Raw genomic sequence first — 25,916 nt, forward strand, 5'->3', positions numbered from 1 at the left:
TACCTGTGAAGCCTAAGGACCCTGGTTCGAGGCTCGGTTCCCCAGGTCCCACGTTAGCCAGATGCACAAGGGGGCGCACGTGTCTGGAGTTCATTTGCAGAGGCTGGAAGCCCTGGCATGCCCATTCTCTCTCTCTTCCTCTATCTGTCTTTCTCTCTGTGTCTGTCGCTCTCAAATAAATAAATGAAAAATTTAAAAAAAATTTATTTTTAGTTATTTGAGAGAAAGAAAGATGCAGAGAGAGGGAGAGAGAGAGAATGGGCACACCAGGGCATCTAGCCTCTGCAAACTCCAGATGCACGTGCCACCTTGTGTATCTGGCTTATGTGGGTCCTAGGGAATCAAACCTTGGTCCTTTGGCTTTGCAGGCATGTGCTTTAACTCCTAAGCCATTTCTCCAGCCTGCTTTTAAAAATTAAGATATGGATTCCTATAGAGATGAGGAGCTAGGGGACTGGATTATTATACTTATTATTTTCTGTGGGGCTAGGGATGAACCTAAGACCTGTGCACATTAGGCAATTTCTGTGAACTACATACATCATCAGCCTGGGATTTAACTACTGAAAGGGTTTTGGGGACTAAAAGGCTGATATAAAATTCCTAAAACAGACAAGACATGGTAGATGAACTATTTTCTACTTGATAAACAATCTTGAATAATTACTACTTAACATTTTGCGGGGGGGCATCAAATAGTACAGTGCAAGACCAGACGCTGAAATCATTGAAACACACAAACACCTATCTGAATTAAGTGTCTATGCAGTGGTGATTTAGAAAAATAGTGGATGCAAATCACATTCCAATAGTGTCAAATCTAAATAAGTAAAACTTTGCCTTTATTGCATAGATATAATAAAAAGTATTTATTGAGCACTTACTAGCCCTTGAACACTATGCCAAGAACAGTGAGAGAAATAATACTGCGTTGGATATGGCCCTTGATTTTATGGAGCTTGTCTCCCTAAAGAAAAGATGCCAGTCACAAAATTCTTATTCCCTGGTAAATACTTTGGTAAAAAAGAACAAAAAAGCTACAGTGCTATTAGAATAAAACGAGAGCAAGAGCACACCAGGATCTTTGTGAATGTTAAAACAGACACCAAGAGGCCCTGCTTACTGAAAGCTCAGTTGCTCAGACAATCTGCTGACAGGTGAACTGAACTGCCAACACGCAGTCAGAAGGAAACGCCCTCCAAAGGCTTGGTATCCATGGATCTTTCGTGCGTACTATGGAGAGGTGGGAAATGTCGGGAGTTGACTTCCATGAGAATGGTTCAGCAAACTAGTTATCTGCTTTTGGAAACATAGGCTTACATAAAAGTGGGCTCTAGGTGACTCAAAAGTGAGATTAATAGTTTTTGGAATGTACAAATACTTTTTTAGATTGTGCAAAAACACAAGTTTTTTTTTTAAGAAAGTGGAAAGTCTTTTGAAAATTAAAAGCAATTGATAGCACTTTTAGAAGAAAAGAGGAGACAATATTTATGACCTAGAATCAAGCAAGAATTCTTACAAAACGCAGTATGGAGAGAAGGAATATGCTCAGGAGGAATAGCTCTTTGCTATAGAAAAGATACGCCTGGAATAAGAGGCCTCGCACTGTAGTCTAGAGTTTGGTGGGCCGTTAACTTCTGTCTCCATATTCTCAAAGGCACACTGACATCTAACAAGCTGATAGAAAGGCAAAAGGAGGAAAATGGCTGAAAAACATTGTGTGGCCATTAAGTTACATGCAAATATTTATTCAGTACCTCCATTAGGACCTTAGACAACTTCACACAGAACCACACGTAGAACCTGATTGCTATAAGCCTAGTGGAAACCTACACTTTACTGACAACAGATACAAAGTGGAATAAAGGAAGCAATTAGGAAGCAGAGTCCCTTTAATGGGAGATGGTTCTGGAGAGATGGGCTGGCAACCTTAGGAGCAGAAGCCCTTTATTAACTCTCATTTTAGCTAATTGCCATATTCACAACTATTTAATCAACACGAGTGGGTAATCAATTTTAATCTCCAAGCTAAGCAGGCTAGAAATTCTAGCCAGAAGTAATTTAGCACCCCAGATTCTCAATTTCACAAAATTTGTCCTTTTGCTGCAGAGCTCTTTTGCAAGGTCTTTGGGTCCTAAATTAACTCCTGCCCAAGGCAGAACACTGTATGCCTTAAAGGGAGATGTCCCCCAATTTATTACTTTTCCCTATAAATTTGTAATAAGAGATGAATTAGCTTATCATGATTGATAACCAATTTAAGGTCAAATCAATATCTGGTCCAACTTTTAAAAACAAGCCTGCTCAGGCTGGAGAGGTAGCAGTTTGGGGGCAGAGCCTTTGCCTAGCACACCTGAGGCCCTGAACTGGATCCTGAGCACCCCATCACTGAACAATGAACCCCTCAAAGAACAAAGATGAGAATATGTCAACAGAAAGGACTGTCACTTAACCCAAATAATTTGTGTCCAGCATAGAGGCTGAAAAAGCCACCTAAACACTTGCAAACAATTTCACACAATTACAGTTTCCACGCCCACACAAGCTCTGAGTTGTGCAGACATGCTCTCTGGAAAGAGGTATTTTTTTCTCTTATCATCCATTAATGACAAGTCTACCCCTGAGCCAAGACCACATGTGCTGTGGGAATAGGCCAGGCTGAGTTCAGAGAAGGCAATGTCTCAGAGCCCAGCTGTCCTCAGTTTAGTCCATAGCCTGGCCAGGCGGTCCTCTCAGCTTTTCAACATCCAAGACAAGGAGGGAGAAGTCTGTCTTACATAAAGTGCTTCCCACGGACATGGCTCAACACTGTTCATGCAAGATTTCGTTTTCCTTCCTTCCTCCCTCCCTCCCTCCCTCCCTCCCTCCCTCCCTCCCTCCCTCCCTCCCTCCCTTCCTTCCTTTCTCTAACGCTCTCTTTCTTTCTTTTAGAGAGAGAGAGAGAGAGAGAGAGAGAGAGAGAGAGAGAGAGAGAGAGAGAGAATGGGTGCACCAGGGCCTCTAGCCACTGAAAATGAACTCCAGACATGCGCCACTCTGTGCGTCTGGCCTATGTGGATTCTGGGGAATTGAAACTTGGTCCTTAGCCTTCGCAGGCAAATGCCTTAAGCATTACACCATCTCTCCAGCTCCATGCAAGATTTCCTTCTTTTTTAATTTTCTTCATTCCACGATTTCTTAAGAAAACGGAACCAACACTAGCTATTGTGCTTCTTTAGCACTTATGACAAGCAACAAGGAAAACATGTCAAACCCAAGGTCAACGAGGCTGGTGAGCTCACAATGACTCTCCCGGGCAGCATATTAACTCAAGATTCAGAGCAGCATCGTGCCTGACACCCCACGCCGCTCTGACAATAACCCAGGGAGCATGCTTAGTGTCAGGTCAGGTTCTGGGCATAACAAGATGGTAACCAGGGGGAAGGTGTAGGGCTAGGAAGGAGAATTTCTGGCTCCTACGATTGTAGTCCAAGTACTGCTATGTTTTTGTCTGTGCTATGTTAGAGGTCAGATCTCTGTTTCAGTTTGTCCATCCTCTAATACTTGTTTTCCCACATGGGTGCTGCAATGTTTAAAAATACCAGAGAGGGCTGGAGAGATGGCTTAGCAGTTAAGGTGCTTGCTTGCAAAGCCTAAGGACCCATGTTGGACTCTCCAGATCCCATGTAAGCCAGATGCACAGAGGTGAGGCAAGTGCAAGGTTGCACATGCCCACTGGGTGGCACAAACATCTGGCATTTGATTGCAGTGGTTGAGGCTCTGGTGTGCCCATTCTCTCTCTCTCTTGCATGTGTGCTCTCTCTCTAGGAAAGAAAAAATACCAGAGGGCAGGGCTGGCTGGAGCTCCCACAGATCCATTGCCACTACTCTCAATGCTCCTTGAGAGAGTCATCAATTCTTCCAAAATTCCCTATAACCTTGGATGCTTCTCATGGAATACACAGCCGTGTCATTCCCCGCTTCTCACCGCTCCGTGAGTCAAGTCTACATTCCTCCTGTGCCTCTCACATGGATGCCTTGGTCTGGTCTCCCTCTCTGAGCTCATCTCTGCCTGTTCTTGCTTGGATGCACGGGTGCCAGTGTGGGGGTCAGAAGACAACCCCAGGGAAATGGTCCTCACTTCTCCCTTGTCTGAGACGAGGGCTCTCTTGTTTGCTGCGGGGAACACCAGAGTAGCTGGCCCATGAGCTTTACGATTCTGCTTACTGGGCCTCCCATTGCTGGAGGTGTGCTGGGATTATAGGTGCATGCATGCTACTTGTGTTTGGCTGGATGTGGGTTCTGGGGATCTGAACTCCAGGCATTATTAAGGCTCGCACATTGCTCTCAGTCAAGAAGCCATCTCCCCAGCCCTTAGCCTATTCTTTGTCCCATGTGCTCCAAATGTGCTAGTAGTTCTTTTCTTTCTTTCTTTTTTCTTTTCTTTTTCTTTTTTTTTTTCAAGGTAGGGTCTTGCTCTAACCCAGGCTGACCTGGAATTCACTATGCAGTCTCAGAGTGGCCTCGAACTCATGGTAATCCTCTTACCGCAGCCTTCTGAATGCTGTAATTAAAGGTATGCATCACTGTGCCTGGCCCCATTCAGTTCTGCATATGTGGACATTTCTATTTCTTGCTCATTATGAACTCAAAGTTCGGGTCCCCACCTCCTCAAATTCATCTGTTGCAGCCCTCATCTCCAAGTGTGACTGGATGTGGAAGAGGGTCTGCTAAGGTTTGAATCTGAAAGATTCCCTACAGGCTCGTGTTTTGAGTGTTTGTTCCCCAGCTAGCAGTGCTCTTTACAGAGGCCATGGAACCTGTAGGGAGTGAGGCCTCACTGAGGGAGCGTGTCACTAGGGGTGGGCCTTTGAAAGTGATATGCCAGACCTGGCCTGTCTGCTCTCTGCTGGGGCGTGGGCGCTTCCACGCCACAGGCGTCCACTGCCACCAGCTCTACTGTGCCTCCCTGGCGTGACAACTGAAATCACCCAACAGCAAGCCCAAAATAAATCCTTTCCGTAAGTTGTTCCTGTCAGGAACTTTGGTTATAGTAACACAAAAGTAACTAATAAAAGACATCAAAGAAATTACAAGTTAACCAGGGTCGTAAGGGTGGGCCCTAAGAGTCAGCCAGGCCTCCCTCCTTCTACACCCCCCCCATCCCGTCCCGTCCTGAAGAAAGCGGGTGGGAGAGTACATAGCCTCTAGACCTGTGAGAACATAAATCACTGCTGTTAAAACCCTTCCGTATATGGCATTTATTTATGGCAGCCAGAAGAGGCTAACGTAAAACATTGCCTCAGTTTTGGTATGTGATTGTCTTCTGCTTAGAGCCTTCTCTATCTTCTCTGCCTTTCTCTTCTTTCTCTTTCTTCTTTTCTTTTCCCTTCCTTCCTTCCTTCCTTCCTTCCTTCCTTCCTTCCTTCCTTCCTTCCTTCCTTCCTTCCTTCCTTCCTTCCTTCCTTCCCTTCTTCCCTCCCTCCCTACCTCCCTCCCTTCTTTCTTTCTTTCTTTCTTTTGAGGTAGGGTCTCACCTCAGCCAAGGCTGACCTAGGACTCATTCTGTAGTCCCAGGCTGGCCTCGAACTCTTGGCAATCCTCCTACCTCTGCCTCCCGAGTGTTGGGATTAGAGGGGTGTGCCACCACACCTGCTTCTCTTTCTTAGTTTTCATCTCCTATGCTGTCCAAGTGCACCAGTGCGATGACACTGCTCTGGCTTACTTTTCCCATGACTGTGACAGAATATCTGACAAGAGCAACTCCGGAGAGGAAGAAGGGTTTATTTTGGCTCATGGTTTAGTGGACACAGAAGGCATGGTGGCAGGAGTGGCTCTCAACTGCGGCCATGGGAGTGTGAGGAACAAGTTACACTGGTGACAGAGTCAGGAAGCAGAGAGCTTGGGCTGGAGCTGGAACCCAAAAGGCCTCCCTCTATGGTCTTGTGTGACATGCTCTACAACCGCCCAGGACAGCATCACCAGCTGGAGACCAAGTGTTCAGACACATGAGTCTGTGGGGATATCTCACAGTCAAACCATGGCAAGCTTTCCCATGGACCCTGATTACTGCCATTTCATCAAAACGGCAGTGTTTGCATCTTTTTTTAAAAAAGATGTATTTTTATTCATTTATTTGAGAGAGATACAGAAATAGGCAGGTAGAGAGAGAGAATGGGTGTGCCAGGACCTCTAGCCACTGCAAACGAACTCCAGATGTGTGCACCCCCTTGTGCATCTGGCTTACGTGTGTCCTGGGGAGTCGAGCCTGGGTCCTTTGCCTTTGCAGGGAAGCACCTTAACCACTAAGCCATTTCTCCAGCCAGTGATTGCATCTTTATCTACTAGAAGCTGTCTGTGTACCTGATAGTGTGGGGCCCCCGCAGTTCCTGAGCCCCCCCCCCCATTCCTCAGCGTGGAGTCCACTATCCTCTTTAGGAGTGTCTCTAATGTTTCTTCTGGGTTCCTTCCTGAATCGTTGAAACACAATGGCTTCATGGCCCCTGGCTTCTTTTCTCCCTCCGGCCAGAGTGAACCTACCTTCCCATCCTTGAAGTGTTTCTTGAGCTGCTTCTGCATGGCCGTCAGCTTCTTGGACTGCACTCCGCTGTAGGCCAGCAGCATGCCGCCAAACTGCCTCTCAGTGATCCTCCCAGCCACAGGGTCGTGGCGTTCAAACTGTGAGGGAAACAGAGAGAGTGCTTGGAGGCAAACGGAAGTATTTTTAACAAATATATTTAATTAAAATGCAATCTGGTCCAGCCATTGAGGAAATCAGTGTGGAGGTTCCTAAAAGAGCTAAAGATTCATCTACCATATGACCCAGCTATAGCACTCTAGGCATATATCCTAAGGACTCATCTCATTTCCTTAGAAGTACATGCTCAACCATGTTTATTGCTGCTCAATTTATAATATCTGGGAAATGGAACCAGCCTAGATGTCCCTCAACTGATGAGTGGATAATGAAGATATGGCACATTTATACAATGGAGTAAAGAAAAATGAAGTTATGAAATTTGCAGAAAAATGGATGGATCTGGAAAGGATTATACTAAGTGAGGTAATCCAGGCCCAGAAAGCCAAGCGCCACATGCTCTCTCTCATATGTGGATCGTAGCTACAGATGATTGGGCTTCTGCGTGAGAAGGAAAAAACTCAGTAGCAGAGGCCAGTAAGTTAAAAAGGAGATATAAAGGGAAGAGAAAGGAAGGGAGGAGGGTATTTAATAGGTTGGTATTGTATGTATGTAAGTAGAATGATTGAGATAGGGAGGGGATATGATGGAGAATGGAATTTCAAAGGGGAAAGTAGGGAGGGGGAGGGTATTACCATGGGATATTTTTTATAATCATGGAAAATGTTAATAAAAATTGAGAAAAAATATATTAAATTAATTTATTTGAGGAAGAAAGAGAGAGAGAATGGGTGTGCCAGGGCCTCCAGCCATTGCAAGTGCACTCTAGATGCATGCACCTCATTGTGCATCTGGCTTACGTGGGTCCTGGGGAACTGAACCAGGGTCCTTTGGCTTTGCAGGCAAACACCTTAACCACTAAACCATCTTCTCTAGCTCCAAATGGAAGTATTTTGACGGGGGTTGATCAACTGTGTCAGATGGCAGAAAAGGGTTGACGACCGGGCTGGGTTTCTGAACTACTATTCTCTGTAGTCTCAGGGTAGCCTTGAACTCAGAACAATTGAACTACAATTCTCAGTATGAACTGAAGACTAGTAAGGAGCAGAAGACCTAGTTCTTATCTCAGCTCTGCCATGAGCTATGACTTGAGGAAGAATGTCTAATGACTCTGAGCCTCAGCTTCACAGATAAACCAAATTGCTTATATAAAATCATCATAAACATGCTACTCTATATAACTAACACGTGCTGCTTTATGCTATATTATACATATCCTATTACATGCTATATGACTGCTACTATTACTACTACTAACAGCAGCCAAACCCAGAATGACTATAGCCCCTCACAGCCCTTATAGATCGGGGCATCCTTGTAAGAATAAATGCAAACTTAAAGTTTCACACAAGTTCTTGCACTGACAGTCATAAGCACTCTCTAAGATCACCCATGCTTCTGCTTCTCAGACAGGACTTAAAATTAATTATTACAGGGCTGGAGAGATGGCTTAGTGGTTAAGGCATTTGTTTGCAAAGCCAAAGGACCCAGGTTCAATTCCCCAGGATCCACATAAGTCTGATACACAAGGTAGTGCATGTGTCTGGAGTTCATTTGCAGTGGCTAGAGGCTTTGGTATGCCCATTCTCTCTCATTATCTGCCCCTTTTGCTCTCAAATAAAAAAATAAAAAATATTTTTTAACCAGGTGTGGTGGCGCACGCCTTTAATCCCAGCACTCAGGAGGCAGAGGTGGAGGATCACCATGAGTTCGAGGCCACCCTGAGACTACATAGTGAATTCCAGGTCAGCCTGAGCTAGAGTGAGAACCCACCTCAATAAATCAAAAAAGATTTTTAAAATTAATTATTACAAATTTAACAAATTATGCATATACTGAGTTAAATATAGTTATATAGTTATATCATTAAGAATATCAAACAAGAGTAATGTATTTTCAAGTTTTCTCTACAATGGTAATGGAATATTAGGACATTAACAGAGCTTAGGGGAAAGATGCATAGAAAAAAAAAAGATTCATAGAGTGTGTAATACTTGCATTAGGCTTGCTGACTTCAAAGCTACTGAGGAATCATTTAAATATATCTACATATGCAATTGGCAAGGTTAAGCATAAAGGACCTCTAGCTAATCTAAGTCATATCAGAAATTAAGATTTTCATTTAAAAACACAGACAAGAAAGCTATCTTGGTCCCAGCTGCAATGTTAATTATATGCATAAATACATATACATTACAATGGCTAAATATAGGCCTCGTAGCCAATTAGAAAGCAAAATGATTTGGAGATGGTAAAAAAAAATCTTTTGTGTTTTTATCAGGAAATAAATCATAGTTTTATAATGACGCTATATACAGAAAGATTCATAGATGGTGGTGGTGGGCCTATCATGCTCTCATAAGAGAAATTATATATGAGAATGATGTTGCTGAGTAAGGTCCCATCAACAAGTATTCTTGAATGTCTGCAAGTTGTCTAATACCTGTGCTTGTCACAGTGGGGTGCAAGGAAGAAGGATAAAAATATGTTTGCAGGGCTGGAGAGATGGCTTAGCGGTTAAGCGCTTGCCTGTGAAGCCTAAGGACCCCAGCTTGAGGCTCGATTCTCCAGGACCCATGTTAGCCAGATGCACAAGGGGGCACAAACATCTGGAGTTAGTTTGCAGTGGCTGGAAGCCCTGGCGCGCCCATTCTTTCTCTCTCTCTCTCCCTCCCTCCCTCCTTCTCTCTGTCTGTTGCTCTCAAATAACTAAATAAAAATAAACAAAAAAACTAAAAAAAGTTGTTTGTATCCTCACGGACCTTTAGTAGGGAAATAAGACATATGAGACATGAAATATGGAAAGAAAGACTCCTTTCTTTTCCTCTCACTTCCTTAGCTGATAGACATCTTACTTCTTTCTTTCTTTGTGAGACTTACACAGTATGAAAGTGTGTAAAATATAAGAATTACATTAATAAAAGCATGCACCATGCCCAGGCAACTTCCCTATATATTCTTTTTTGGGGGTGGTGGTGTATACATGTGCCCCATGCCTGTGCATGCAGAGGCCGGAGGATCACGTTAGGTGTCCTTCTCTGACTTCTCCTCCATGTACTTCCTTGAGATGGTGGTGGTGGGGGGGGTTGTCTCTCCCTAAACCCAGAGCTGCTGTCCACCAGCAAGTCTCAGTGAGTATCTGGTCTCGTGGACTGGGGTTACTGATATGCGTGGCCATACCCAGCTTTTTAAATTAAATTAAATTAAATTAATTTATTTACTTGAGAGAGAGACAGAGAAAGAGGCAGAAAGAAAGAGAGAGAATGGGCACTCTAGGGCCTCCAGCCACTGCAAACACTCCAGATGCGTGCGCCTCCTTGTGCATCTAGCTAACGTGGGTCCTGAGGAATTGAACCTGGGTCCTTAGGCTTCACAGGCAAATGCCTTAACCGCTAAGCCATCTCCCCAGCCCATACCCAGCTTTTTACATAGGTTCTGGGGAGTCAAACCTGGCAGTCTCGGCCTGACGTCCCCATTCTTAAGTAACAAATTCTCTTAACTGCTGAGTCATCTCCTCAGCCCAACATCCTTTCCTTCCATCACTGACAGGTCTGTGGAGCACTTTGCAGGTGAGAAATCTGAGACAACATGCAACTACATGTGACTGAGCTGGATTCAAGGGCAACCCTGCCTGGGCCCAGAGCCTAGCTTTTAACTTCTCACCAATCCCTACCTCTCAGCAGTGTTATGAGGACCACCTTTAGGACAGCACCCTTTGTTTTGAGTAAACTGACATAGCCACAGGGCTTGTGCGTCATATTAAGTGAGAAGCAAACATATTTACAAAGCCATCAACACCATCAATATTAAGTGAAAGCTTCCATTTCACCTCAACCTCTCAATATTTCACATCTGTCACGCCATCACTTCTATAGAGCTGATTAATTTTTGACAGTACCAAAAGTTTTCAGGATTCAACCTTGGTTTGATTTATGGCTCAATTTACAATCCTGAAACAAAACAAGAGAACTGATAACATTTTCCAAGTGGGCAACTTTGTGCATAATTAAATCAGATTTTTAGTGGAATCCGATACCTGGGCCTGGGCTGGAATGACATGTTCGTTTATGGGCTTCTTCTAAAACAACGCAGTGGCTCTGCTCTCCTGCAGCCTTTCAGGATTTAGACTTGAGTGCATTAGCACTCCCCTCCTGTGGAGCAAGGAGTTCCCTGCCGTGGGGTGATCTCATGGCTGCGTGAGATGAGTGTTCAGCCCTTTCCCACAAGGCAGATTTGAGGCTGAAATGCTTCTTGTTCATAAAATTGGAGACAGATGCAGCTTGCTCCAAGCTTAGGAAAGGTCATTATTTCCCATTCTCTGTGGGGCAAAGGCTCAATTCTGTTGTGTTTCAAAGACAGTTTCCAGTGGACTGTCTCCAATAGCAATGCCAATGCTCAGAATAGCATTTTTACTTTTGTCTGAATACTCCAACTTGGATTTTTGCAATGAATTTCATTCTTATTAAGTTATCGAAATAGAAAGGGCTTCAAAACTATAAAATTTGGCTTGTCCTTGTTGTCTGGTTCTCTTCAAAGCTTACTTCTTTAGCTCTGTAATTTGATTTTGGGTAGCTTTTCTCTCTTTCAAAAAATATTTTATTTATTTGCAAGGCAAGAGAGAGAAAGATGGATGGGCAGGGGGTGGGGAAGAGGAAAAGGGGCACACCAGGGCCTCTAGCCACTGCAAATGAACTCCAGATGCATGCACCACTTTGTGCATCTGGCTTTACATGGGTACTGGGGAATTGAACCCAGGTTGTTAGGCTTTTCAGGCAAGCGCCTTGACCACTGAGTCATCTCTCCAGCCCAGCTCTTCTCTCTTTAGGTTGTAGGGTCTTCTGAGGCTTATAAACCACCTGGTTTATAAGCTTTTTTGTGTATGCTGGGCAAATGGTCCACCACTGAGCTATAGTCACAGCCTGTTTCTGAGGACACAAACAGGGATGGAGGGGATGATGGAGATTTGTTTCACACACACAGATATGAATGAATCTTCTGTTGATTTTTAAAAAAATAATGTAATTTATTTTAGAGTAGATTTTTAAAATTGTTTTATTTATTTAAGAAAGACAAAGGCAGAGAGAGGGAGAGAGAAAGAGAATGAGTGTGCCAGGGCACCCAGCCACTGCAAACTCCAGACACATGTACCATCTTGTGCATCTGGCTTGTGTGGGTCCTGGGAAATGAAACCTGTGTTCTTTGGCTTTGCAGGCAAGTGCCTTAACCACTAAACCATTTTTCCAGCCCTAACATTTTATTTTTTTGAGGCAAGCCCAACATACTGGCCTTTTTTCTATTTTTTTTAATGCAAGAGAGCAAGAGTGAGAGGGTACGTGAGAGAGAATTGGCCTGCCAGGGTCTCCAGTCACTGAAACTGAACTCTGGACATGTGCGCCACCTTGTGTGCATGTGCAACCTTGCATGCTTGTGTCACTGTGTACCTGGCTTATGTGGGACCTGGAGAGTTGAACATGGGTCCTCAGGCTTTGCAGGCAAGCGCCTTAACCATTAAGCCATCTCTCCAGGCCTGACTTAACATTTTTAACCTGTAGGCCTACCATACAAAGTCTTGGGAGTTTTCAGTATTTTCACTGGGTTAAATTTCCAAGGGCAACAGATAGATATAACATGGCTGTAGATTGAGTGTGTGTGTGTGTACACATGCAAACATGTGTTGTCCACCTTCCTATTTATCTATCTGCCCACCCCTCGGACACAGGGTCTCACTATGTAGCCTAGGGTATCTTAAAATTCCTACCTTGGCCCTCAAAGTGTTGGGAATATATACACTACCACTCCTGACTTCCACTGTATATCTTTTTTTTTAAAAAAAAAAAACTATTTAATTTTTCTTTATTTATTTGAGAGACAGAGAGAGAGAGAAAAAGAGGCAGGGAGAGAGAATGAATGTGCCAGGGCCTCCAGCTGCTGCAAATGAACTCCAGATGTGTTCACCCCCTTGGGCATCTGGCTTATGTGAGTTCTGGGGAATCGAACCTGGGTCCTTTGGTTTTGCAGGCAAGCACCTTAACCACTAAGCCATTTATCCAGTCCCCCCACTGTATATCTTAAACTTTGGAGTGCTATGTGCATGCAGTCAATCTCCAAAAAAACTCACAACATTATCACAATGCAGAAGACTTCTAACTGTATAGTTAGAAGCAATTGGGATTGTTGGCTTGCATTTCACCGAGCCAAACACATGTTCTGCTTATGCTGGGACCTTGTGTGCTCGCTCCCCTTCAACAACAACTGAGGAATTCCATTCTAGTTGATCCTGCGGCAGAGAATGAGTGTGTTCCAGCCCATCGCCCACCATCTGTGCCACTTTTCTGTATTTAAAAGGAGAGCTGAACAGCCCTGCGCTTTCCGCTAGGGCACTGGCCCCATTCTCACATGGATACAGGCTGCTGTCTCCCTGTGGATCCCCAGGGGGCTGCAGGGCAGACAAAGAAGGGCCACAAAAGAGGAGCCAACAAACTGTCTGCAAGATTGTTCCTGGCTTCCTACCCACACTGCGCCTCTCATCCCACCCCTGCCCCTTGGTGAGAGAAGGGATAGCCTTTTGGGAGGACAGATGGTCTACACCTATCTGTATGAGACAAGTCTGAGGGAAGCGAAAAGCCAGGAAGAGAGAAAAAAAATGCATTATGAACAAAGACCCAAAGTAAAGTTAAAAAATAATAGAGGAGAAAAGAGAGCTGTATCCTAAAGCAGGTCATCATTTATTAAAAGCTTTTGGAGTTAATGTAGTCCACGAAATGTACACCTCAATCTTCTCTTTCATACAGCTGCCTTTCAGGAAACTTGGCCTACCTCTCTTCCAGCCCAGAGTAAATCCTTCAGTAAATACTTCAGAATGATTCATTTTTTGAAAAGCTTTTTCTGATTTCCGAATTGTACAGTGGTGGACTGCATAGTGATCTCAGGCTGCTGAGCTAAACACACTTAGGCTTTTCTTTGCTTTTCAGTGGGACATTCTAGAATATGGCTTTTGAGATCCTACTGGAGCCATTGTTCTACAGTCAGGAGTCACACTGCCCTGCCATCAAAGACACAGGGATCACAGGCAGTGTTGTCAACCCTTTCCCCAGCGAGCATCACATGCATATTTTATAGTTTGAGTTGAAATCTGTGTTTCTTCAGCTGGGTAGGGATACCAGAGTGCCCTGGGTTGCACTGCCAGAAGCCTGAATTTTCTTGATCTCTAAACATAAGAGGATGCTCACCATCAACACTGATATGCTTGTCGCTGATAGGCCAGGAAGAAGCCTCACAGTCTGGAATGCAGGCAGCATAGCTCAGTGCCCTCAGCAAAGGCCAAAACCACCCATTTGATTTGGACCATGAGATGAGAGATGATCAACTGAAGTGCTAAACTTTACTTTCTCTCTTTTTTGTGGTGCGGGGGATAGAACCTAGGTCCTTACATTAGGCCACTACTCTACTGCCGAGCCACACCCCCAGTCTAAATTGCTACATTTTTCTTTCAAATCCAAAGTGTACAACTATAGTCCCAGCTACTCAGGAAGCTAGGGAAGGATGATCACTTAAGCCTACGAGCTTCAGCTCAGCAAGACAGTTAAGACCCTGTCTCAAAAAAACAAAAAGATCAAAAATATATTTTAATTGGGTTAGGCATGGTATCACATAATCTCAGTACTCTGGAAGTAGGTATAAATTCTCCAATGCTCTTAAGGCACTTTGCCAAGCTGATTTCTAGAAGGTATTAATTAAAATTCCATCAGTAGGACTGGAGAGATGGCTTAGGGGTTAAGGCACTTGTCTGCAAAGCCTAAAGACCTGTTTGACTATCCAGGTCCCACATAAGCTGGATGCACAAGGTAACACAAGTGCAAGGTTGTACATGTGCACAAGGTGGCACACATGTTTGGAGTTCAATTACAATGGCTGGAGGCCCTGGTGTGCCAATTCTCCTTCCCCCTCACATTAAAAAATAAAGGCCTAGCCAGGTGTGGTGGCACACGCCTTTAATCCCAGCACTCGGGAGGCAGAGGTAGGAGGATTGCCATGAGTTTGAGGCCACCCTGAGACTCCATAGTGAATTCCAGGTCAGCCTGGGCTAGAGTAAGACCCTACCTCAAAAAGAAAGAAAGAAAGAAAGAAAGAAAGAAAGAAAGAAAGAAAGAAAGAAAGAAAGAAAGAAAGAAAGAAAGAAAGAAAGGAAGGCCAGTCTGTTGGGTTTGCCTCAATAAAATAAAATAAAACCCCAGCAGTAATATAAGAACATACATTTCTCAGCACCAAACATGCTAAGTGACAAAGCTTCACTAAAGAGGAATGGTAACTCACTTTGATGACTGACAAGGTCGATCATTTCTCTAACATGTATATTGGTCATTTGTATTTCTACTTCTGAAAATTTTTTATATTCTTTGCTTATTTTAAAAACAGGAAATTTAAGCCATGCGTGGTGGTACACGCCTTTAACCCCAGCATTCGGGAGGAGAGGATTGCCGTGAGTTCGAGGACACCCTGAGACTACATAGTGAATTCCAGGTCAGCCTGAGCTAGAGTGAAACCCTACCTCGAAAAAACAAAACAAAACAAAACAAAACAAAAAAACCACAAAAAACAAAAACGGGAAATTTAAAAGTAGGAATGCAGAGATGGTTCAGGGGTTAAGGCACTTGCCTACAGAGCCTAATGACACAAGTTTGATTCCCTGGCACCCACATAAAGCCAGATGTACAAAGTGCAGCATGTATCTGAAGTCCATTTGCAATGGCTGGAGGCCCTGGTGTGCTCATTCTCTCATCTAACTCTTTTCTATCTCTTTCTGCTTGCAAATAAAGAGCTGGGCATGGTGGCACATGCCTAAAAAAATTAAAAAATAGGAATGTTGATGTTTATGTTAAGATTAAAAATATTTGTCTGTTCTTGCTGGGCGTGGTGGTGCACGCCTTTAATCCCAGCACTCGGGAGGCAGAGGTGGGAGGATCACTGTAAGTTCGAGGCCACCCTGAGACTCCATAGTGAATTTCAGGCCAGCTTGGCCTAGAGTGAGACCCTACCTTGATAAACCAAAAAAAAAAAATTTTTTTTGTCTGTTCTTAAATATATTATAAAAAAATTTTTATTGTGTTTGCTTATTAAAAAATATTTATTTAGGTGCTGGAGAGATGGCTTGGTGGTTATGGCACTTGCCTGCAAAGCCAAAGAATCCCGGTTCGACTCTCCAGGACCCACGTAAGCCAGATGCACAAGGGGGCGCACGTGTCTGGAGTTTGTTTGCAGTGGCTGGAAGCCCTGGCATGCCCATTATCTCTCTCTCCCTCTACCTCTTTCTCTCTTTCAAATAAATAAATAAAAATTATTTTAAAAATATTTATTTACTTAGAGAGAGAAAGAGAGAGAGGATGGGCATGTCAGAACCTCCAACCACTGCTAACAAACTCCAGACACATGCACCACCTTGTGCATCTGGCTTACATGGTTACTGGGGAATCAAACCTGAGTCCTCAGACTTCACAGGCAAGTGCTTTAATTACTAAGCCATCTCTCTAGTCCTGTGTTTGCCCATTTTTAAATTCTAAGTCTGTGCTATGGATGGAGGCTTTAAATCTTCATCATCATAGCTACCTGTATAGATTTTCTTCACTGATTCAGGAACTCTTTTCTGGTTGGATAAGAAGCAAATTAAATGTTCACCTATAGTTTCTGTATTTCCTTTTCTTGCTTCCTTTTTGAGAAAATGCCACTATGTTGCCTAGACTATCCTCCCATTCTGTGTAGACCAGGCTGACCTTGACTTTTTTTTTTTTATAAATTCCTGTTTTTATTTATTTATTTATTTATTTATTTGAGAGCGACAGACACAGCGAGAAAGACAGATAGAGAGAGAGAGAGAGAGAATGGGCGCGCCAGGGCTTCCAGCCTCTGCAAACGAACTCCAGACGCGTGCGCCCCCTTGTGCATCTGGCTAACGTGGGACCTGGGGAACCGAGCCTCGAACCGGGGTCCTGAGGCTTCACAGGCAAGCGCTTAACCGCTAAGCCATCTCTCCAGCCCTGGCCTTGACTTTTTTAAATTCTTTTTTTTCTATTTTATTGACAACCTCCCTCACTTTCCCCTTCACAACTCTGCTCTCCAGAGTAGACCTGACCTGGAATTCTCTGTGATCCTCTTCCTGCTGCCTCCTGAGTGCTGGGATTAAAGGCGTGCGCTACGACGCCCAGCTTGGCTTTATACTTTTTTTTTTTTTCTTCCCCCAAGGTAGGGTCTTGCTCTAGACCAGGCTGACTTGGAATTTACTCGGTAGTCTCAGGCTGACCTTGAACTCACAGCAATCCTACTTCTGCATCCTAAGTGCTGGGATTAAACGCATGTGCCACTGTGCACCCAGCTAGTGGCCTTAAACTTTTAATCTTTCTGTTTCAGCTCTGGAAAGCTGGAAAGCTGAGATTAAAGGTGTGAACCATTAGTTCAGACTCAAGGTTTCTATATTTTAAACATAGAAGCATCACTTAAAATGTTAAAACTATAATTCTTAATACCAATCAATGACGATAACTAAATCCCAGAACAAAAGAGGAGATCACAGTTGGCATGGTGCCACATGTCTATAATTCTAGCACTTGGAAACTTGAGGCAAGAGGACTCAGAGCTTGAAGCAGGCCTGGGCTGCATGGTGAGTTCCAGGTCAGCCTGGAATACAAGTGACCAAATAGAGAAAAACAAAAATAGCTTGGTATGAGGATGTATGTCTGTAAAGACCCTGTCTTTAAAAAACAGGAGGCAGAAATAGGAGGATGGTGAGTTGGAGGACAGACTGGGCTACATAGGCAGACCCTGTCGAGATGGGAAAACTGCTCAGCAGTTAAAGGTCTTTGCTTGAAAACCCTGCTGGCCTGTGTTCAACTCCCCAATGACCACGTAAAGCTGGATGTGCAGAGTGGTGCATGCAACTGGAGTTTGTTTGCAGTGGCAAGAGGCCCTGGCGTGCCCATTCTCTCCCTCTCTTATTCTTCTCTGCTTATGAATACACAATTTCTTTTTAATAGAGAAAGACCCTGTCTTTAAAAAAACAAGAGGCCACGGCAGGAGAATGGTGCACTGGAGGTCAGCCTGGACTTCATGTGAGATCAGCAGCGATATTTGTTTTAAAGTCCTCTAGTCTGCTGACTTGTTAACTAGTCTGAATACTTGGGAATTTTAACTAGAACAGTGTTATTTGAGCCTAACTGATCTGACTTCCCTGTTGAGGAAATACTCTTCAGTATATTCAGACCTTAACATGCCTTCTGCTTTATTACCATTAAGAGGCTATGAAAAAAAAAAAAAGTTCAGTTCCAAAGAAAAGGAAGCCTAATAGAGCAGCTACAGTTAAGTAAAAGATTACTGAGATTTTTGTGAGTCAATCCATACACTATCATTTACAACTAACACCCAGAGTATGTACGTACCAGACCTAGTCTAGCACTTTCTGCACATTTACTCACAAAGCATTTCCAGTTATCTAAAAAAAATTTTTTTTTGGTTACCTTTCCTGAAAACCTTAACCAATAAACTCTAATGAAAGTAACTATTGTTGAATGTTCTAAGCCATTTATGAATCTAATGTTTCCACATGAAACTGCTAAAAATTTCAAGCTATTTTTCCTTTAAGATAACTCTTAGCAAGCCATAGTTACTGTACCTAAATCCAATTTCTGCTTTCAGTAACATGAAAAAAATCCCTGGCTTTGCATTATATATTCCTGTGAGATTCAAGCCGCCCAGTATGATTCAGAGTTCAAGGACATTCTTCCTTTCATGTGAGATCACAAGAGTGCTGAAGCAGAAAGACTGCTGGAAAAAAATATATAGTAAAGTTCCAATTTTAGGAGATAAGAGGCAAGAACTAATTGTAGTAGGAAAGCAAATTGCTATTTTCTCTGACACATGTGTCAGTGTGCTTTCCTGATTCCACAAGTTTTCTACACAGAAAGCCCTGGAATCTACTGGCTAAGTGAAAATACAGTAGTTCTCCACACTTTAACCATCCCAGCACTGCTGACAGTCTGTTAATAGTCATGAGAGAGCGGAAGACTCAGCCTGTTCATTACCTGACACTTGATAACCCTGAATCAGGTTTGATGAACTGATGATACTTAAAGCTATGGCAAACTGGGAGACAGTAGCTGATATAAAAACTGTTTAAGAAGTAATAATAACTAATAATTAAAATACGGAATTTATGTTGGGCTTGATGAGTCACAATAGACTGCATTCTCATCTGACTGAATAAAAAAAAAAAATCGCTGGATGTTGTGGTATATGCCTGTTATTCCTGGCACGCGGGAGGTGGAGGCAGGAGATGGATGAACTGGAGGACAGCCTGGGCTAGACAGTGAAACCCTGTCTCAAAACAAAACAAAAATAAACAAGGGCTGTGCAGTTAAAGGCACTTGCTTGCAAAGCCCAGGTTCAATTCCCTAGTACCCATGTAGAGCCAGATGCACAAACTGATGCATGCATCTGGAATTTATTTGCAGTGGCAGGAGGCTCTGGCATGCCCATACTTTTTCCATCTCTCTCTCTCTCTCAAATAAGTAAGTTAAAAAAGGGGCTGGAGAGATGGCTTACTGATTACGGCGCTTGCCTGCAAAGCCTAAGGGTCCATATTCTACTCCTCAGATTCTACGTTAAGCCAGATGCATGAGGTTATGCATGTGCAAGATAGCACATGCACACAAGGTGGTGCACATGTTTGACTATAGTGGCTGGAGGTGCTGATGTGCCAATATTCTCTCTCTCTTTCTGGCATAAAAAAATAATTTAAAAACAGAAATGAGGGCTGGGCTGGACAGATGACTTAGCAGTTAAGGTGCTTGCCTATGAAACCTAATGACCCAGGTTTGATTCTCCAGGTCCTGCATAAGCCAGATGCACAAGATGGCACATGTGTCTGGAGTTTGTTTACAGTGGCTGGAGGCCCTGGCACACCCATTCTCTCTCTTTCTCTCCATGTCTCTGTCTCTAACAAATAAATAAAAATAAAATCTTTAAAAAAAGAAATGAAAATAAAAAAGAAGGGCTGGAGAGATGGCTTAGTGGTTGAGTGCTTGCCTGTGAAGCCTAAGGACCCTGGTTTGAGGCTCGATTCCCTAGGATCCACATTAGCCAGATGCACAAGGGAGCGCATGCATCTGGAGTTCATTTGCAGTGGCTGGAGGCCCTGGCATGCCATTCTCTCTGCCTCTTTCTCCCTGTCTGTCCCTCTCAAATAAATAAATAAAAATAAACAAAATTTAAAAAAAGAAATCCTTTTAAGGAGTTTACTTAAACAAGAGAAAAAGAAAAGTAAGGAAGAATTTTGAAATAATCCAAGCTGAATACCTTTAAGAAGCAATCTTAAAGACAGAGACACAGGGGTTGGAGAGATGGCTTAGAGGTTAAGCGCTTGCCTGTGAAGCCGAAGGACCCCGGTTCGAGGTTCGGTTCCCCAGGTCCCACGTTAGCCAGATGCACAAGGGGGTGCACGCGTCTGGAGTTCGTTTGCAGAGGCTGGAAGCCCTGGCGTGCCCATTCTCTCCCTCTCTCCCTCTATCTGTCTTTCTCTCTGTGTCTGTCGCTCTCAAATAAATAAATAAATAAATAAAATTTAAAAAAAAAAAAAGACAGAGACACAGATTTCTTCATGTGTTACCACTGCTGATACAGGGAAAAAAGCTGTGAAAGTGAGTATGAAAACGATGACCAGAATACCAATCTAACAGAGATGCCATGGGCAAAGGCATTATGTGGACTAGCCACCAACTCACCACACAAACATCACCCCATAAACTCCCCCACGCTGGCTGCTCATGCCCTAATGCTTGTTCACAGCAACAAGACATAAACATAAAAGCCTTCTACAGCAAGGAGAACCCAATCAATTTTCGACGGCCTGTGTTCCAAGGGAGGCTTTCATCAGCGGTGACAGGACTTGGAATAACTTGTGACTCTGGAGGAAGACTTGTTTTATGCTAAGCACTTGAGTAATTTTTCTTGCTGTCATTTTCCCTGACTGGAATGCTGGCCCTGCTTCATCGACTTGTATAAAGCCTGTCCTGTCCTGAACTTCACGGCCCTACTAATAATTCCAAGCCTTTACCTGAGTCCCTTGAGCTCTTACAGTAGGTAAGGTCTAGATCCAACAGAAAAGTATGTTCTGTTAAGCTTTATTTCTTCAAAATGTCTTTATTGCTCAAAACATTGTGTACTTTTAAAATTTTGTGTGTGTGTAGGTAGGCCATGTGGTGTCATCCCAAATGCTGATCACCTTTTTCCTTTTCCTTTTCCTTTTCTTTTTTTTTCAAGGTAGGATTCCACTCTAGCCCAGGCTGACCTAGAATTCACCATGGAGTCTTAGGGTGGCCTCAAACTCATGGCGATCCTCCTACCTCTGCCTCCCCAGTGCTGGGATCAAAGGCATGCACCACCATGCCTGGCCTTTCTTTTCTTTCTTTCTTTCTTTTCTTTTTTTTTTAAAATACTTTAGGGCTGGAGAGATGGCTTAGCAGTTAAGCGCTTGCCTGTGAAGCTTAAGGACCCCAGTTCAAGGCTTGATTCCCCAGGACCTACGTTAACCAGATGCAAAAGGGGGCGCACACGTCTAGAGTGCGTTTGCAATAGCTGGAGGCCCTGGTGCGCCCAATTTTTTTTTCTCTCTCTATCTGCCTCTTTCTCTGTCTGTCTGTCACTCTTAAATAAATGAATAAAAATAAACAAAAAAGATTAAAACATTTATTTATCTACTTATTTGTGTGGGGGTCGGGGGAAGATAGAGAATGGGCATGACAGGGCCTCTAGCTACTGCAAATGAACTCCAGATGTGTGTATCACCTTGTGCATCTGGCTTACATGGGTTCTGGGGAATCAAACTTGGGTCCTTAGGCTTCACAGGCAAATGTCTTAACAGCTAAGCCATCTCTCCAGCCCCACTTTTTTTTTTTTAACTTGTGTGGGTGTGTGGGTGTGTGTCAGAACCTCTTGCCTCTGTGCAAGCAAACAGCAGATGCCTGTGCTAGTTTTCCTGTTCAGTTTATGTGAGCAGCTTGGGGAATGGACTAGCAGGTTTTTCAAGCAAACACACTTAACCACTGAGCTGTTTTTTTCCCCAATCCTTCCCTGACCCTTTGTGTGAGACAGGATCTCTCGCTGGCCTGAAGCTTGCCAACTAGGTTAGACAGAGCGGCCAGCAAGCCCCTGGGGATGCTCCTCTGTCTGACTCCCCAGCACTGGGATTACTAGTGCAAAGCCCTAGGGATCGCCCTGCTTCTGTCCCTCCAGTGCTGGGATTACAGGTATGTACCACCATGGCAACATTTTTATGCGGGTCCTGGGGTTTGAACTCAGGTCCTTATGCTTTTGAGGAAAGCACTTTACCAAAGGAGCCACCACCCCAGGGCCCATTAACATTATGTACCACTTTTCTTTCTTTCTTTTCTTTTTTTGAGGCAGGGTATCTCTCTAGCCCAGGCTGAACTTGAACCCACTCTGTAGCTCTGGCTGGTCTCGGATACTCTTACCTCAGCCTCCCAAGTGCTGGGATTAAAGGTATGAGCCACTGTTCTTTCTTTTTTTATTTTTTATTTATTTATTTGAGAGCGACAGACACAGAGAGAAAGACAGATAGAGGGAGAGAGAGAGAATGGGCGCGCCAGGGCCTCCAGCCTCTGCAAACAAACTCTAGATGCGTGCGCCCCCTTGTGCATCTGGCTAACGTGGGACCTGGGGAACCGAGCCTCGAACCGGGGTCTTTAGGCTTCACAGGCAAGCACTTAACCGCTAAGCCATCTCTCCAGTCCCCACTGTTCTTTCTTAAAGAGAGTCTATGTCTTGTACTATTTGCTGCGTCACACAGAAAGCTGGGTCATATTATATGTGCTCAGTAAATAATTTTAGTTGACTGAGTCTCTGCCTCTTTTATAAAATTCACCTACCAAATCACCCTCTACTAGGCACACCAAGACACTTTGCAGACCCCACTTGCATACCTACGGGGAGGTGATGCCATTTCTTTAGACTTACTCCCTAAAATTTCAAGATGACTAGCTGTGAGCACTGTGATCTAGGAAGCCCCCTTACTTTTTCTGAGTCTAGTTGTACAGACTATTCCTCACTAATATTCAGCTCACATCTAACAAGGCGAAGAGAAACAATAAAAACAGCCAAGTAAATCAACACGCGTCCAGGAAGTGGTAGGCAGGACCGCAATGCCAGGCTTTGCAGGCCAAAACAATTTGTACTCAGGAGTGTGAAACTAGGCTGGAGTGATAAATTAGGTGAGAATGACAGGTGCATTTATTCGTTAAAGTGAAAATCCCCCCAAAAAATCCATCAGTAAAGTTCTCTTTTTTTCTGACACTTGATATTAGAAAACTCTACCATATCATAAATATTTATACAATTCAGGCAAGGATAGATGTCCGAAAATCATTAGAGCAACACTGTGGCCCATTAGGAAAATGAGAATATTTTGATCAAGACACAGAGGGACCCCATCATCTATATTATTAGGTCCAGACTCAGCTGAAGATGCCTGGGGGAGTCCTTCCACTGAAGTCTTCAGCCACCAAACCTCCAGCTAGGTAACCTCTGCAAAACACTTTCTAGGCAGCACTATATATGGAGCCTTTGGGCCTTGGGAAGAATTTGAATATTTTCCTTCATCCACACATCAAACTTGTTGATTATTTGGGGGACACAAAGGAAGACAGTATAACACAGTGAAAAGAAAATTGGATTTGCAGTCAGATAGACCTGAGTTAATTTTTTTTTTCCTTGGACATATACCAGCTGTGTACTTCTAGGCAATCTGTGTGACCTTTCCAAGCGCTGGTCAGCCCTTCTTTAAGCTGTGGGTAACAGTGTTTCCCTGTGGATTACTGTAAAGAAGGGCAGAGGACAACCTAGCGTCACTCTTACCTTACCCCTTGTTTGAGGGTCTCTCATAGCCGTTGTCTGCCAGGCGAGCTAGCTCGGCAGCTCCTGCCTCTGCCTCCCCGTCTCAGGCACGCTGGAATTACAGAGGCTCACACTACCACATCCAGCGGCATGTGCGTTCTGGGAGCCCAAACTCAAGTACCCATGCTTGTGGGCCAAGTTCTTTACTTACCGAGCCATCTCACCAGCCCTAACGAAATATTTTTTTACTACACAGAAAGCTTTTTTTTTTTTTTTTTTTTTTTATGTTGAGATAGACGTTTATTTTCTTGGTGGTTAAACAATGGGGTACCCTTCCACTGTTGATGCTTTAGATTTAGTAAACATATACCCAGAGCTCAGCAAATGCTCTTGAAAATGCTATTCATAGCAAGAGGTCTGGGATTACACTTGTTTGTGTTACCTCCGGTTACATCTAAAGATGAATATTTTGTCCTTTACAAAGACAGCACAGAATCAATGATTGAGAAAGGAAAAAAAAAAAAAAAACACAAAAACTAAGCGATTCTTTCAATCTCCTTTTCACTCTTCATATGAATTCCTTGCATGTTTGTGAGGACAGAAGGAAGACAGACAAGAGTGAACTATGCTTAGGATACATAAAGTTTAATTATAAACCCACTTTCCCTATTAAAAACTAGGCTTGCATAAGTTTATGGGAACATGAGCTATAAGAATGAACTATCAGGCCTGCATATACTGTAAATAGGGTACAAATTAATGGCATGAGGGACCATCATTATAAAGTTTCCTATTCACTCCCTCATTTGCACTTCCTAATAAACCTTAACACGGGCAAAACAGCTCAGGCCTTTATCTGTACAAGATCAGATATCTGAAGAGTTGACAGGACATGACTTACAACATACTCAGGTGGGGTTTAAAATTATTTTATACAGTTGTATATGACTATAGCTGTGACAAAGTTGTACAATATTGTTTCTACAAAGGAAAGATTTAATAAAGCCACGATTAGAGGCTGGATGTACAATGTTCCGAATAAGAAGAAAAGTCTAAGTAGTTAATTGTAAATTAAACTGCTGGCTTAGGCCTAGGAGTAAACAATGTCATGAAAAATAGTTATTGCTTGAAGTTTTCTATAGGGATGATTTTATAGATCCAAGACATGAAAATAATCAATTGTGGTAGAGTTAGAAAAATGATATGTTCCAAGAATCCATCATAATAACTCCCTACACTCCACAAGAGACGGATAGCTGACTGACAGAAGCAGAGGTCTATTATAGTAGAAAAATAGAGTAGTTAAGGTGATATATTTTTGGAAAATGTAAGCTGAGTTAAACAACAATTTGTATATTCTGAAATTTCTACCTACACTAACAAACTCCTACATTTTAAAAAAAAAATTTTTAAACCCCTACATTTTGAGGACAGTAGTTGTAAAATTTGCAACACATTCTATTCTTTGGTTTGCAGGGTGCAAATCCCACTTGACCTCACTTTTTGCAATTATTGATCCTTTCCTGAATGTCTTGATCTTTGTTTTTTATTTTGGTGGTAGTGGGGATCAGTCACACATACTTACAACATATTCTACAACTGAGCTACACTCCCAAACTGGCTTCATGTTATCATTCAGAGAGCTACTGAATAGGCAATTAGCTCAGTCTCGTCAGCTATTATGGACATAGTTAATTTTTTTTTTTTCGGTTTTTCAAGGTAGGGTCTCACTCTAGCTCAGGCTGACCTGGAATTCTCTATGTGGTCTCAGGGTAGCCTCGAACTCACGGCGATCCTCCTATCTCTGCCTCCCGAGTGCAGGGATTAAAGGCGGGCACCACCACACCCAGCCATAGTTAATATTTTTCAATACACTAACTGTTCCCTTGGAAAGTGTTGATTATTTAGAAGAGCAAATGGATGGTTACAAAGGAAAGCACAATATACAGAAAGTAGAATTTAGATGAAGTTGACAAGCACAAGGACAAATGCAAGCGAAACAAGGAGCCTGAGGCTTAGAAACAAGGTCCACTCAAACCTGACAAAGTGAGAAGAAACAGTCCAAATGCAGAGGCGAAAAGCAAACTGTCTCATGGGCCAGGCTCTATCAGTATCATTTGTCTTTCAGTAAGAAATCAGGGTCAGTTGGGCATGGTGGCACCCGCCTTTAATCCCAGCACTCGGGAGGCAGAGGTAGGAGCATCACCATGAGTTCGAGGCCACCCTGAGACTACATAGTGAATTCCAGGTTAGCCTGGGCCAGAGTGACACCTAACCTCGAAAACCAGAAAAAAATAAAAAAATAAGGGTCAGAGGCTGGGCATGGCGGTACACGCTTTTAGTCCTA

The 25,916-nt window shown here is 43.3% G+C and overlaps 1 protein-coding gene across 2 annotated transcripts in view; it reads right to left on the reverse strand.

Moving 5' to 3' along the window:
• Micu1 (mitochondrial calcium uptake 1) overlaps positions 1-25,916 on the reverse strand; it is a 188,046-nt gene that overhangs the window by 28,055 nt on the left and 134,075 nt on the right. For both annotated transcript variants that reach the window (XM_004657905.2, XM_004657906.2), the window contains one exon: positions 6,520-6,657. In XM_004657905.2, coding sequence (XP_004657962.2) covers positions 6,520-6,657 — 138 coding nt within the window. The remainder of the gene's footprint in view (positions 1-6,519; positions 6,658-25,916) is intronic.

Source organism: Jaculus jaculus, chromosome 18, assembly GCF_020740685.1.
Source record: "Jaculus jaculus isolate mJacJac1 chromosome 18, mJacJac1.mat.Y.cur, whole genome shotgun sequence".
Classification (NCBI taxonomy): domain Eukaryota; kingdom Metazoa; phylum Chordata; class Mammalia; order Rodentia; family Dipodidae; genus Jaculus; species Jaculus jaculus.